General features: G+C 47.5%; 1 protein-coding gene, 1 long non-coding RNA gene and 1 pseudogene across 3 annotated transcripts in view; 2 read left to right on the top strand and 1 right to left on the bottom strand.

Annotated features, from left to right (window-relative positions):
• The window catches only part of Fntb (farnesyltransferase, CAAX box, beta), an 83,821-nt gene that overhangs the window by 49,397 nt on the left and 19,288 nt on the right, over nucleotides 1–15,136 (bottom strand). For both annotated transcript variants that reach the window (XM_028788711.1, XM_028788721.1), the window contains exons 2-4: nucleotides 13,500–13,564; nucleotides 2,609–2,681; nucleotides 941–1,032 (exon numbers count right to left, since the gene is read on the bottom strand). In XM_028788711.1, the coding sequence (XP_028644544.1) occupies nucleotides 941–1,032; nucleotides 2,609–2,681; nucleotides 13,500–13,564 (230 nt within the window). The remainder of the gene's footprint in view (nucleotides 1–940; nucleotides 1,033–2,608; nucleotides 2,682–13,499; nucleotides 13,565–15,136) is intronic.
• On the top strand, nucleotides 4,011–4,226 carry LOC114639950 (annotated as a pseudogene).
• The window catches only part of LOC114639967, a 10,295-nt gene continuing 7,150 nt past the window's right edge, over nucleotides 11,992–15,136 (top strand). The window contains exon 1 of the long non-coding RNA XR_003714090.1: nucleotides 11,992–12,132. This is a non-coding gene — a long non-coding RNA (uncharacterized LOC114639967). The remainder of the gene's footprint in view (nucleotides 12,133–15,136) is intronic.

Genomic DNA, 15,136 nt, shown 5'->3' with positions numbered 1-15,136 from the left:
TTTGTTTTTCTTAAGATACAGTGGTGATGAGCATGAGGTGCCGCCTTACAAGCACCACCTGCACCAGCAGTGTAGGACACAGCGACATGTCTTGTCATCAATCAGAGGTCAGTGAGACTGTAAGTCTCACATGGCATTGGTACCCAACGCAGTTACCCATCTCCTGTGGGGGAGAGCTGGCCTGTTCCCGGCCTTTACACCTCCACGGAGGTATATTTAAGGATGGTAAGAATATTTGATTCACAGAGTGGTACATACTTTCCATGGCATTTCATCACAGCTGTCAGAGATAATGGGGAGGACTTGTTCTCAAAGATCAAAGCCAGAGTGCAGGAGAGGCAGGAAGCAGGTGAATCACTGTGAGTTTGGGACCAGCTTGGTCTATAGAGTGAGTTCAAAGCAGCTAGGGCTACATAGAGACCTTGTCTGAGTAAACTGGGGTTTTGGTGGGGGTTTTTTTTGGTTTTGTTTTGCTTTGTTGAGAGAGTTTCTCCATGTAGCTCTGGCTGTATGTAGACCAGGCTGGCCTTGAGCTCACAAAGATTTGCCTCCTAAGAGCTGGGATTAAAGGCCTGTACCGCCACCACCTGTAAAGACCTTGTCTTAAAAAAAATAGAGGGGGAGGGGGGAAAGGAAAAGGGAGAGAGAGAAAAGGAAGAGGGAGAGGGAGAGAGGGAGGGGGGAGGGAGAGGGAGAGGGAGAGAATGAAGAAAAAAAAACCCTCCTCTGGAAGTTGAAAGAGTTGTTCTACCCACCAGCTTACATTAGGGCTTCTGAGCGGAGGAGTTTCCGGAAGTTTCTGGAGGTCAAGGGAAGGGCAAAGGTTTCTTTGTAACTTGTTTTCCTCCCCATTTACATCAAATAAAACAGAACAAAAAGAATTTCAAATCCAGGACATGATTCCAGAGGACACCCCAGTTTCCCCAAAGCCAGAACTCACTCTGTAGCCACTATTTGGGGGATGGGTTCGTCGAGGAGTTCCAAGCTGTGCAGGATCCAGTAGCAGAGCCAGGGGCGGCTGGCATCCAGACACTGAGAGGGACCAGGAGAAAACACACCCTTTATTCAATCGGTCCAAGATCCTGTGACAAGGCTACATCTGTCTTAGTTCCTGAAGCCTAGCAAGGGGAGGAGGAGGCAGGCACCCTTGCTCGGACAACAATCAGTACTGAAGGGTGCTGTCATTTGTGACAAAAGAACAGCAGGGAACATTTAAGATCCGTAAGTGCCTTCTGCAGAAGTCCAAGCAAATCAGAGCAGAGAACTTACACACAGGGAAGTTAACTGCTGCTGGTGTCCCTGTGCAGACAAGGAAACGCATCCTCTTACAAGGACACTTCCTGAATTCACACATGTACAGATTCATCAAATATTTGGTATCTACTTGTGCCAAACATTAGACATTGGGGGCACAGCAATGTTGGAAACTGATTCAGTGCTCAGCATGTAGAATACTGACTGACTGGCATGGCTATCTTAGAGAAAGAGGCAGTAGACACAGAAGCCTAAGTTACCTAATGTCTCTCTGGAACAAGGTTAGCATGTGTACATACATCTGTTAGGTGCTTTGAGGACCTGGAGGAGGATGGGTGTGTCTGGAGACAGGGAGAAGGCTTCTGAAGGTGATGTGTGCACAGACCTCCATCCTAATTCAAGTCAAACATGGCTCCTGGGCATCAGAGGCTCCGCAGGGCAGGTGGTACCACTTACAGGCTCTATATGTTTAAAGTATATAAAAGAGGGCCAAAGAGACTAATTTTCTCCACGTTATAAAAGAAGTAAATGCCAGAGTTGGAGTGTAGGTTGTGATAGTCACGTGACTGATGATAAGACTTGGAAAGTCCTTCCACAAGCAAAAAAAAAAAAAGAACTCTGAAATAGAAGCCAATTAAAGGCAGAGCTATCCTTTGCAATGGGAGGCAGGGAGACGGGAGCCCTGCTGGTCACAGCCTTTTCTACCCCCACCGTGGCTCTTAGCTTCTTCCATGAATCTCATGGCTCTTAGAATCATGCTTTAAGAGTCACTCTGTGTTTAGTGTCCTCCGAGATCTCTGACCAAGACAGAAACTGGATCAGCTTATAGGGACAAGGTGTGGGGACAAGGTGACTGACTTTTATCTACATGTAAGGGAGTCAGGAGAAAGCAAGCAGTGATCAAACGATGAAGGAGAGCCCTAGCCCATCTAGAATGTTCCATAGCTCTAAGGGTCTAGGGGCTGAAAAGGCTGGAGGAGATTTTTTTCTTTGTTGGTTTTTTGTTTGTTTTTGTTTGTTTGTTTGTTTGTTTTGAGACAGGGTTTCGTTGTGTAGCCCTGGCTGTCCTGGAACTTGCTCTGTAGACCAGGCTGGCCTCAACCTCATACAGATTCGCCCTCCAGCCTCCTCCTCCTCCTGAGTGCTGGGACTAAAGGCATGTGCCACCATCTCTTAGCTGGAGAAGACTTTATTTAGCTCCTTTCGTAAGTGGAGTAGCAGCTATGAAACAACAGCCCTGTTCCTGCCAGAGCCACGTGGGGCACACAGTGGGTACATCTGCAACAGGTGAGATCAACAGCCTTTGTGGAGCACTGCCCCATGCTTGACAGGAAGTTCCCAGGCAACGTTTTACCTCATAGGCATCTGTCAGCTGTCGAAGGCCTTTTTTCAGATAATGGAAGTGCTTCTCCCTCTGCAAAATGAGCCTGGAAAGACAAAGAGCCCATAAGTCCTTCTGACAGCTCACACGCACACACATGTTCTTACACACACCTGTTAGAACATTGCCCACAGTCACTAAGTGAATACCTGGTAACTTCAGTATGTACAAAAAGCAGCTACACCAGGGAAAAGAGGCATGTGGCTGAGTTCTCTGGCTGCCTGCATACTGTCCTGGTAAATGTTCTGAAAGGAAACACCTTGGGAAGGTGACTGCCCTGCACTGGGCACACGATGCTTGGTACTGACAGTCTACTCAGAGAGCTTCTCCAGGACCTAGGGACTGCAAGCAATCTGATGGGCAGTCCTGCCTGGGACCAGACATGCTGTGAACAACCTAACTCAGAACCTTGCTGCCTCCACCTCCCCCACTTGAGTCATCTCTTCTGAGACCACTTGTCTGAGATCTGCACTTTGTCCCCTGCCCACCCCTTGATTGTCCATCTGTTACTCTGGCCCCAAAATTCCACCTCCCACGTGCTGACCCACAGCCCTGGCCAGAGGATGCTTTTTTGTATTCCACGGGCCAGGCACACCCGTGGCACTGGGGTCAGCAATATTGGCTTTAAGATGGAATGTGCTACCCATGGCCACCTGCAAGGGCGAAGAGAGAGGCGGGACTTCTTGCTTACAGTTGAAAGATGGCCTGTGTGCTTATGGAAGAAAGAAAAGCGGAAATAATGTCCAGACGTTCACTGAGCCTGCTGACTACAGGAATAACGGGGAAGAGAAGCGCTCTCTTCTAGGTAGTCAATAAACAATTGTTTCTTTTTTTTTTTTTTTTGGTTTTTCGAGACAGAGTTTCTCTGTGTAGCCCTGGCTGTCCTGGAACTCACTCTGTAGACCAGGCTGGCCTCGAACTCAGAAATCCGCCTGCCTCTGCCTCCCAAGTGCTGGGATTAAAGGCGTGCGCCACCAACGCCCGGCTAAACAATTGTTTCTAGAACAATTGTTCTGTGCTCAGAATACGATCATTGGTGTGGTCTCTATCTCAGAAGAATCTTCCAAGGCAGGAAGAGAAATGCTGTCTCAAAAGAAAAGCAATGGCAGTGGTACCCACCTGCTGTAATCCTAGCACTCAGAAGGCAGGAAGACCACAACTTCTTGAGGGTGGCCTACACAATGAAACGGACCGAGTGCCTTCTCAGAAAACAAAACTCACAAGGGTGTTAAGAGACAGCAGGGTCTCTGAGCACAGAAGACTGTTCATTAAGTCCTATCAAGGTCCCTGTGGTGCGAACTGAGGAGTAGAAGACCAGTGCCCCCCAGGAGTCCCAACAAATCCTCTAGTGTCACCACGTACTGGGGAGCCCAACATGTGTCCTCGATGCAACAAGAGAGTATACTTTGCTAAGAAGGTGACTCCCCTGGGCAAGAACTGGCACCAGCCCTGCCTGCACTGTGAGCGTTGCTCCAAGACACTGACCCCAGGCAGGCATGCTGAGCACGGTGGCCAGCCCTACTGCCACAAACCTTGCTATGGAATACTCTTTGGACCCAAAGGAGTGGATACTGGTGCTGTGGGTCGCTAAATCTATGACAAGGACCCGGAAGGTACAGTTCAGCCTTAGATCTGCACATGCTGTCCTCAGGGTCCCCTATTTGACCCTGAGGGAAAGTGACCTGTTGCCTAGTCCTGCCTCAACGTGTCTCGCTTGCAAATCCAGGACCTAAGTGGTGGAGAAGAAAACCTGGGTAGTCTCAGAATTTCAGCCCTCTTTGTCACCTTGGTATGTCCTGTGTTGCCCATGGTTTACTTTCTGTCTGTGTGTCTCTATAGCTCCATGGGTCCTGTGTTCCTGTGTTCCTCTGTCCCTGTGTCCCCAGGTCCCTGATAACTCTCCAAGGTGGCTGTCCTGTGATATCCCTTTGCCCACACCTGCCCACCAGTATTATTTATGCTCTGCTTGTCAGTCATGGCCATGAGCTCACAGCATTCCCAGGGTGACAGCACCCCTGCAAGAAGCCCTCTGCTGGTTCCCACACTACTCCCTACTTACCCTCACATGGTTCACAGCTATGGAGACTTTTGCTGTCAATAAATAGTTTGGTTTGAGGAAAAAGAACAACAAGAACAAAACAAAACCAGAAGAAAGAAGAAATGACCAGACTCTGTTTCTCTTTCAGAAAGTCAGGACTCCTGTGTAGGGAGCATCATGCACGGAGGTCCAGGATGACTGTTCCTTACAGCTACCATCTGCTGGTGGACTCAGAGAAGTAAAGACAAGTCCACTGTCCACTTGATGCTCTGACTTGGTAAGTGCAGTGGGTTCTGAGCTCACAGGCAGGCAGGGGAAGTCAGAGATATCCTCCCTAAGAGGACAGTACTGAGACAAAAGCAGGAAGATGAGATGGCCAGGCAAAAACCCAAGAGGACACCATAGCACGTTTTAGTTAATTTAGTTAAGATGTTAGAGCCAGCCGGGCAGTGGTGGCGCACACCTTTAATCCCAGTACTTGGGAAGCAGAGGCAGGTGGATTTCTGAGTTTGAGGTCAGCCTGGTCTACAGAGTGAGTTCCAGGACAGCCAGGGCTATACAGAGAATCTCTGTCTCAAAAAAAAAAAAAAAAAAAGGAAAACACACACAAGATGTTAGAGCTAAAGCACAGGAGAGAAGTAGTCAGAAAGAAGTCAGAATGGAGAGGGCAGAACATGGAAGTCAACTAAGAGAGTTGCTTAAGGCTTCAAAGAAGGCTGGGTATGGTGGTCCATACCTTTGATCTTAGTACTTGGGAGGTAGTGGCAGGTAAATTTCTGTGAGTTCCAGGCCAGCCTGGTCTACACAGCAAGTTCCAGGGTTACAAAGTGTGACCCTATCTCAAAACAAAAGACAAAACAAAACAAACAAACAAACAAAAAACCCTGAAGGAAAGCTGGGCATAGGAGCCCATGCCTTAAATCCAACAGTCAGAAAGCAGAGAGGTGAGAGGGTTGCTATTAGTTCAAGGCCAGCCCAGTCTTCATAGTGAGTGCCAGCCCATCCGGAGAGCTTGTCTCCAAAACCAAACAAATAAAACCTGAGCCTGAAGAACAATAAGGATGACCCTGAAAACATGCTAAGCCGTCATTTACATGTAAGAAGCCACTTATAAAATACTACATGCTATATGATCCCATTCATATGAAATGTCCACCCTTAGAGACAGAGAGTAGATTAATTGGTTGCCTAGAGTTTATGAAGGCACTGAGGGTGCTAACTAAGGGTATTCTTCTAAGGGGTGATGAAATGCTCAAAAATGAATCTTGATAAGTTTTACCGCTCAGTGAATATGCTAAAACTGATGAATTACACATTTGAACTCAATGAATTATGTATGAATTATATTTCATTAAATGTTATTTCCTCCTAAAAGGAACAAAACTGAACATGGTGTGTGCCTATATGCTCAGCATGCAGGGGGTGGTGCAGAAGACTGCATGTCCACGGCCAGAGAGGTCCACTTCCTGGGCTATTAAAGACTAGCTGTACAAGTCTAAGGACTCCAGTTCCATCCCTGAAGCCTGGGTACGTCATCCTCTGACCGCCACACGTGCCTACACATGCATCATACACACATATACACAACAATAGTAAGCAGGTAAAAAGGATTTTCAAGGGAATTACTGAAGAGGTTTAGACAGCAGCGGGATATGAACCCCTGATAAGGAAGAATTCCACATCCTCAGAGACAGAGATGTGATGCGCAGGTGTATGAAGCCAGCCAAATCATGGAGTTTGAAGTGGGGAAGAGGAGACGGAGGAAACCATGTGATGACAGCCTGTGACTTCTCAGGAATGAGGAATCCAGAACACAGGAGCTACATACAGACTGTCTGCTGTGGCAACGGCGTTAGACAACACATGAGATGAATAAAGCGATCGGCAGCCAGAAGTACTAAAATTTTAGTGAAGCCAGTTAGCAGACATTTCTAGGTGGTTTCTTGATAACCTTTTTTTTAATATATATATATAAAGACAGAATCTCACTATATAGCCCAGGTTAGGCTCAAACTCAACATTCCCCGCCACAGCGGCAGGGCTTTTGTTACAGGGGTGTGCTACCTTGCCTGGCTTCCTTGCTGGGACTGTTTGGGAAACAGCAGTGGGAAGAGCAGACTAAGCAGGGAGGGAGGGGAAATGATAAGCACATTTCTGAAATGTGTCCTGGCTCAGCCTGAGCAGGATGGAACCACAGGCTTCGACAAGAACAAGCAAGACTGTTAATGAAGGTAGACCTGCAGTGACTGGAGACAGCCAGGTAAAATCAAACACTACCAGTATCCAGACTCTACACTGGTCTTACCTAAGTAGTCCAGGCTGGTTTTGAACTAAGATCTTCTTGCCTTTCCCTCCCAAGTTCTGGGGGTTACATACATGTACCACAAGCCAGGCTTTGGCTAGGTTGTTTGTTTGTTTGATTAGTTTTGTTTTTCTGAGACAGGGTTTCTCCAAGTAGCCCTGGAACTCACTTTGTAGAACAGACTGGCCTATAACTCAGAGATCCTGCCTCTGCCTCTGCTGAGATTATCGGCATGTGCCACTACACATGGCATTTTTACCAAGCTGAGTGAAATAACTAAACAGATCCTTCAGTAGCCCAGAAATGCAGCCCAGTGAGACAGATCAGCATTAAGAGTACGTTGGCCTGATTCTCTGACTTCAATCCTGGAACCCACATGGTGCAAGGACACAACTGAGTCCTTCAGACTGTCCTCTGACCTCCATGCACTCATCCCATGCATACCACCCCCACACACAACATAATGTAAAAGCAAATGTTTCCAAGTATTGAAGCTCTAGGAAGTCTTCTCATCTTTTGAAGAATCTTTTTACATGACAAGGGGCTTTTCAGTCACTACCAACCATCTCTGAGGCCTGAGCTTTTGGTCTCTAAAGGCCTCGCTGAAGTCAAGCTGCTCAGGAATTACCTCCTCAACTACCCCAGGCTGGTCCTTAAAACCTGAGCCAGCCTAAGGTAAACTCCCTCCTGAGGAGTTCCCCTCTAACCTTGCGCCTCACCCACAGGCAGTAGGCCCAAGAACCCTGGGGAGAAGGGAGCTGTTTTCTAGCTGGGTCTTTGTGAAGAGAGACTTCAGCTTCATATGCTGGAGGGAAAAGGCGGGTGGAGGGTGCGGGGAGAGATTACGCCCAATGACATTTCCCCAAGCCAACTTCTTACTTCTTCCATTCTCATCCGTTTAATTATAAGCGTATAAACGTATTGTTAAGTTGAAGTGTTCAGCTTATTTGGGTCAATCAGAAATTTTACTAAATTGCACAAAAAACAAATTGCTACTGTGAGCTAAATTGTGCCCCTCCCTTCACAATCAGTGCTGCAGTCTTAACCCATAGTGCGACTGTGGTTATTAATTGGACCTTTAAGGAGGGATTTAAGGCTATCTGAGATCCCAAGGGTAGAGCCCTACCCAACAATACAGGTGCTTTAGTAAAAGCAAGCGCCAGGGGTGTGGCTCCGTGGCAAGTGCTTGCCCAGCATGCACAAAGGCCCTGAAGGAACTGAGGGAGGAGGGGAGACACCAGGGAGTCTGAGCACAAACAAAAGGCTACGTTAGGACAGAGCCAGGCAGCCAACTGCAAGTCCTGGGACAGGCCTCAGGAGAAACCAGGCCTGCCAGCATCCTGATCTTGGATTTCCAACCTCTTGGACCTCTCAAGCTCCTGGGTTTCAGAGCACCCAGGATGTGTGCGCTTGGTTACCAAGCTGACTTAGACCCTTACATTCTCCTTTCATTCTATGTGTAGGAAGTCAAAAGCCTAAACTCCTCCCACCCCCAGAGCTCAGCCTCAAAGCCAAGAATGGGGGAAAAAAAAAAAAAACTGAGACTGGGAGGAAGCAATAACTCAGAAGACTAATGGGCAAGGGCACTCAGGTAACAAGCAGAGGGAAACTGGGGGTGTGGGTCTAGGGACTGGAATTGGAAGGGATTTAAAGCGTGTATTATGGAATGATACCGATTATACTTTTGGGGTAAGCCCACGGCTTCCAGACCTTCCCAAGTACCTTCCTCTCCTTCCAACCTCACCCCATGACCTCACCGAGCTCTGCTTTCTGTAGCCTTGGAACTTTGCACATGTTGTCCCCTCTGTCCATTCTAGACACTTCTAGGTTAGCCAACTCATTCCCTGGGGCATTCTCTGGGTCCTATGAGAATACTTGGCTCTTTGGCGACTCTTTACTGGTGGAGAATGAGGGAGGGCAAACCCTGAAGGGTTTCACAAGAACAAGGCAGAGTAAAAGCAAGCATACTTCTCCAAACCTGGACCACCCCTGAGTGTCCTGTGGTTGACCATGACATGGAAGACACTGTGTGTAGAAAAGGCAGCACTAAGAAGAAGTTTGTCTCCCAGAGTCTCCAGGATTTACAAACAGGATGGCGGACAACACAGGTCGTTTGTAGGACTTCAGTGCTGGCTTCAGAACTACACACTGCTGCACTTAATCTCCAGAGAGAACCTCTAGTGAGCTGCTAGCACTGCTTACTACACTAGGGAGTACACGGGTCACTTCTACCCTAGAGAAAACAATTTTAAATCCCCCACACACACAGTGTGTGTGTGTGTCTGTCTGTCTGTGTCTGCACCATTTATACATTTTATGTTTCACATTATGGCAAATGAAATGAACTAGAGAAATATCAGGACTGTGATGGCCAAGAAGTTAGCTATGGTGCTGGACTGGAAAAGTAGATATACCCAAGGGGCAGAACAAGAACATTTTGGAGAGGGCTGGGAGTGTGGTTCAGTTAGTAGGACTACTGCACAGCATGTGCTAGGCCCTGGGTTTGCGCTCAAAGGCTAGAAAAAAGTGAAGAGGAAGGACAATGAGGACGTGACCTCCCCTGGGTATGGCTGAGGAGGTTTACTGTCTACATGAAGGAAAGCACAGCCACAGGCATCTGGAAGGGTCAGACTGGACACGGCCAGCAGAACAGAGTAGGCATGAGAGGACAGAGAGAGACAGGGAGAGGGAGAAAGGAAAGAAAGAAGAGAGACAAAAGAAGACTTAGAGGGCAAAGAGGACCAACACAGCACATAGCCAAAGCTGCTGAGTTAGAGAGGCAGGAAAAAGACGCTGTAGGAAGCAAGCAAAGTGAAGCTCAGGGTCTCGGGAGGTTTAGGGTGGAGGTCACGGGTTAGAGGTGCTGAGGGGAGCCAGGCCTCTGTAAGAAGTACTTGGAGCCACTGAGAGAGACTGGAGGCAGAGCCTGCTTTGACACGCTAACAGGCCCCGCATCCATCTGTCCCCGGTTTCTTTGAGACCTAACAGAAAATACTGACTTTTGTAAGAACCCAGGATGCAGTGTGGCATGTCGGTGTGCACCTGAGAGCACAGCATCCGGGAGGTGGAGGGGGTAGGACTGAGCTCAGCGTCAGGCTACGAATCTCCAGACAACAAGAGAACCTCTTTCAAAAGCACAAAGCCAAAACCAAAGCCAAGAACAAAACACTCCAAAAAAAACAATGATAAAAGAAAGCAGGATGTTGACAAAACTATAAAAGTACAAGAGGTTCAGTGGGTAAAGGAGCACACCACTGAGCTTGACGGCCTGAGTTCAAGGGGCGGGGCGGGCAGGGCATTGGTAGAGAGGGTCCTAAATTCATAAACAGAAAAGGAAAAGAACAAGAAGGCCTTCTTGGTACTGACCATCTCACTCCAGGGCAGATGCATACTTCACAGTCTAAAGGGAGGAAAACCTTTCCTTTATAACTATGACTATTATTTGAGATAAGGTCTCCTGTAATCCAGGCTAGTCTCAAGGGTAAGGAAAACTTGGAACTCCTGGTCCTCCTGCCTTTACTCCCCCACCCCCACCCAAGTGCTGGGATTACAGGCACACACCACCATGCCTCACAGAGAAGTCACTTCTGGAAGGGGATTAATCGTAGAATGCAGCAACATTCCGCATAAGCCACATCTGTGTCCTGGCTTAGGCTCTGGCAGGGACTGGCTGCCTCAGCATCACTGCAGGCATTCCTGGACCTGCACACAGCCAGGGCTCCTGACGGCCTGTCACATCTGATCAGCACCACTGTGACCTTAGGAACACAAACAAGCTGTCACCTGGGTGTACTGCCAGCATCTGGGAACACATGTGGCGAGCCATGAAGTCCGCTCCCGAATCACGCTGTCAAGACTCTCAAATGTGACTTTGTTCCTTTGGTTTGTTGTTCTTTGGGGGTTGTTTTGTTTTGTTGTGTAACTCTAGGCCTCCTATCTCTACACAAGTATTCTACATTTCACTACACCCCCCTAGCCAAGACTTACAATTTTGACTACCAAAAAGTTAAAATAATAATGATCATTTAAAATTCTGATATATTTTCAGATTTCTCCTTGGTTTGGGCGAGGGGGTGTTCTGGGTGTGGAACCCAGTGCCTGGTGCACTCTGGCAAGTACTTTACCACGATGAACCATACCCCAGGTTGATCCTGATACCCTCACTCATTCTGTGGCACTTAGCTCCAGCTTTACATTGGTAGTCTGACTTACATACTCATTTGCTGACTTATCCAGCCAAAATGTGTAATATCTCTATTATCAATTATCATCCTTTAAGACACTCATGTTCTGGGCTAGAGAGAAGGCTCAGTAGTTGAAAGCATTGGCTGTCCTTGCAGAAGACCTAGGTCATGTTTGCAGCACCTATATGGAGGCTTACATCCATCATAATCCCAGTCCCAGGGGCTCTGGCCTCTTCTGGGCTCCGCAGGCACCAGACACATACATGATGCATACACTAACACACAGGCCCAGCACTCACATAAAATACCAGTTTGTAAAATATTGTTCAAAGATAGTCATTTTCATAGGCACAAAAAAAAGACAAAATTTAAAACAAGAAACACAAAAGCACTGGGCAGTGGTGGCACACGCCTTTAATCCCAGCACTTGGGAGACAGAGGAGGCAGATCTCTGTGAGTTTGAGGCCAGCCTGATCTACAAATCAAGTTCCAAGAAAGCCAGGGCTACACAGAGAAACCCTGTCTTGAAAAAAAAATAAAAAATAAAAAATAAAAAAAAAGGAAATACAAAAGAAAAATTAAAAAAAAAACAGAAAAAAGGAGAGAAAGAAAAAGAAGAGAAAAATAAAAACGGGAAGCTATGATTCTTGAAACAAACCCAGAAACCTGATATAATCTGCTTCTAGAAAGTTCCAAGCCCAAGAACACTGGCTTTCCACCCACATCTGACTAAGATCTATGAATCGGGGGCGGAGTCTCTACCACCACTCTCCGAAACCCTCCAAACTACAGCCTCTCAGCCCTCCTCAAAACCCTTCCAGACTGCAGCCTCTCAGCCCTCCTCATCTCTCCTTAAGGAGGACAGGGGCCAAAGGATCTGTGTGATGGGATGAGAAGAGAATGTCAAATGTCACAGGGCACCTGCATGGGAACACAGAGCCCTAGGCAGGAGACAGTGACTCAGCCTGGCCAGGTGAGTCATTTGTGGACACAATGCCTAACAGCAAAGCCCTCTCCACCATCTCATCCCTCAGCACCAGAGCCAACCACCTCTGGGAAGCCAAGCTGGAGCAGGTCTGTGTGTGTGGAGGAGGTGAGGGTGGCATAGATTCTCTCAGCGTCTGTTCCTGAGCTGGTGACATCAATGTCATTTGCTAAGCTCCAGCTGCGGCTCATGCAAAAGGAAAAGCTCCTTGGGCTGAGATCTCAGTTTTGAGTAATGCAAAGATGTAGCCTGGCAGGTTAGAGAAAGACCCTTCTAGCTGACTGACACTTTCCCCCTCGCCTTTCCAGGGAAGGATGAGGACCTCCACCTTCTCCCCAGCCCTTCCCTAGAAACGCTGCCTTTTCCAGCTGTTTTTTGCACTGGCTAATTAGAGAGAGACCAAAGGCTCAAAGGTAACAAGGGTAGAGGCATATGAAAATTTTCAGTAAGAAGTACCCAGACCTCTGTCCTGGGTCAGTGTCCTGCAACAGGTGCTTCTCACCTAGAGAGTACAGACAGGCATCCATAGCAGTCAGCCCTGTTGTCTGGTGAACCAGTCTCACAAGACTTTCATGTACTTGGCCCAAGAACTGTGCAGAATTCAAAAGCTCGCTCATACTAGGCATGGAAGGGTTATTTCTAGGCTGGTGATGTGTGATGTGCATGTGAGGTCCCGAGTTCAAACCCCAGCACTGCAAGGCAAAGAAGAGAATGAATTCCTAGGTCTTTGGTCTCATTATCTGTAGGAATAAATTTTAACCGGGTGTCTAAAAAGAAAAAGTCCCCAGAGTCTTAATTAAAAACTGTCTTAAGAAATCAGCAGACAGCCAGGCACAGTGGTACATGCATTTGATCCCAGAGTTCCAGGAGGCAGAGTTCTAGGCCAGTCTGGTCTACATACAGGACAGCCAGAGCTACGCAGAGAAACCCTGTCTTAAAGAGACAGGGGAGGGGGTGAGGAGGAGAAGGAAGAGGAGGAAGAAGAGGAGTAAGAGGAGATTGGTAGACATGTCTAGCAAGGGGAGGCTGTACTTCAGACTACACAGCATCTTAACCAGAGAGGTTCACCTGGTGTCCCCTGCATTTAATTTGGATAGTGTCACAAGTAACTATTCTAGGGGCCTGAGAGATGGCTCTGAAGTTAAGAGCACTCATTAGGACATCATGTGCCAGAGGACATAAGCTTGGTTTCCAGCACCCACATCAAGGGGATCACAATCACCTGATCTCCTGTTCCGGGGATGTAGAGATTTAGTCCTGATGGCTGGGAAAATGGTCTGCAAGTCGTTTAAGTAGAGGCAAGAAGGAAAGGTGAAAGGTTCCCTCAGACCCCCAAGCTCCAGCTCCCAGCTTACCTTGGTACAAGGTGGTTAAACTTGTAAGAACTGAAGACCTCCTGGATCTTCTCTTCCACTTTGGCCTGATACGACAGCAGGACATGGAAGAGAGAAAACATAAAGATGAGATGCTATTGACTTTTTCATCCTACAGCCACAAATGTCTAACGCCGAAGTATTTCAGCGCAGTTCTGTGCTGCACAGAGATTCAGAGGCTCTATACAACAGCTTAATGACAATCAAGACATAGTCACTGGGGAGGTAGTTTAGGGGCAGGGACCCCCAAACCAACAATTGCAGGAATGTCATTGGTTTTCTAGTTAGGAATGCCAGAAGGGGAAGGGGGTGGGGGCTCTGGTTTCTAACCCCCTAAATGAGCAGCTCACCTGAAGGCTTAACTTAGGGTTTCTATTGCTGTGATGAAATACCATGACCAAAGCAACTTGGGTTTATTTCACCTACAACTCTCAAGTCACAAGTCCAATTACTGAGGGAAGTCAGGGCAGAAATTCTCAACAGGAACATAGAGGCAGGAACTGAAGCAGAGATCATGGAGGAATACTGCTTACTGGCTTGCTCCCCATGGCTTACTCAACCTGTATTACACAATTCAGAACCACATGCTCAGGAATGGCACCATGCCCACTCCCATCCTGCCTCAAAGTGGGATGGCTGGGCCAGACTACACCAATCATTAATGAAGGAAGTCTCAGCCTTAGGACTGAAGAGGCAGTAGTAGTCTCTGAGTTTGAGGCCAATCTGGGCTACAGAGCGAGTTCTAGGAGACCCAGGGGTACATAAAGAAACCCTGTCTTGAAAAGTAGAGGGGGGTTGGGGGGAAGAATGACCTACAGACCTGCCACTGGCAGCCTGAATGGAGGTACTCTCTCAGTTGGGGTTCCTCTTCCCAGCTAATTCTACCTTATATCAAGTTGACAACCAACTAGCCAACACAGATAGAAATAAAACTCCGGTCCAGGCACTAATCCTTTCTGGTAAACATAACTGACTCTAGACTTTCTGTTGGAAATGAGATTTATTTTCTCCCCAGTTTCAGCCCATTCCTAAGTGATTTTTAGGTTGCCTCCTCAGAGACAGGGATGTCATATAGTCTTGATCAAGGCTCATGTCTTTAGAGGCCCCGGAAAGGACAGCTATTTCCTCCTGGACAAAAGAATAATATCTACCTCTGGCCTTAGGCTAAGTAAGACACAACATTCCAAACGACCCAACGTGTAAGAGTTAATCCAGGTAGACCTGTCAATACACCTGCTTGGTGGAGACCACCCCTCAATCAGGCTGGTTCACCTTCAGCTGTGCTAAAAATAGGGGAGGAATAGTTATCCCTTTAAGAATAATTTAAGGATTCCCGTCCCAAAATTCCCACTCTCCATATAGTTTCTTATGAAACTATGCCATGGGTTCTGCTTAGTCTTCTGTTTTTCCAAATTATTCCAAAAAGCACTTCTTTTTGTTAGCTTTTTCTTTCTTTTGGATACTTACCAAAACCTGGACATGCTCACCTAGACAGTTTGGGCCTTCATACTCTTCTGCTGAAGCCCCCTGCCTTCTAACTCAAAAAAGCATCTCTCTCTCTCTCTGTCTCTGTCTCTGTCTCTGTCTCTCTCTGTCTCTCTCTCCCTCCCTCCCTCCCT

Source organism: Grammomys surdaster, unplaced genomic scaffold, assembly GCF_004785775.1.
Source record: "Grammomys surdaster isolate TR1022 unplaced genomic scaffold, NIH_TR_1.0 127, whole genome shotgun sequence".
NCBI classification, from domain to species: Eukaryota; Metazoa; Chordata; class Mammalia; order Rodentia; family Muridae; genus Grammomys; species Grammomys surdaster.
The sequence above is the reverse complement of the archived record's forward strand: the minus strand, read 5'-3'. Positions and strand labels throughout refer to the sequence as shown.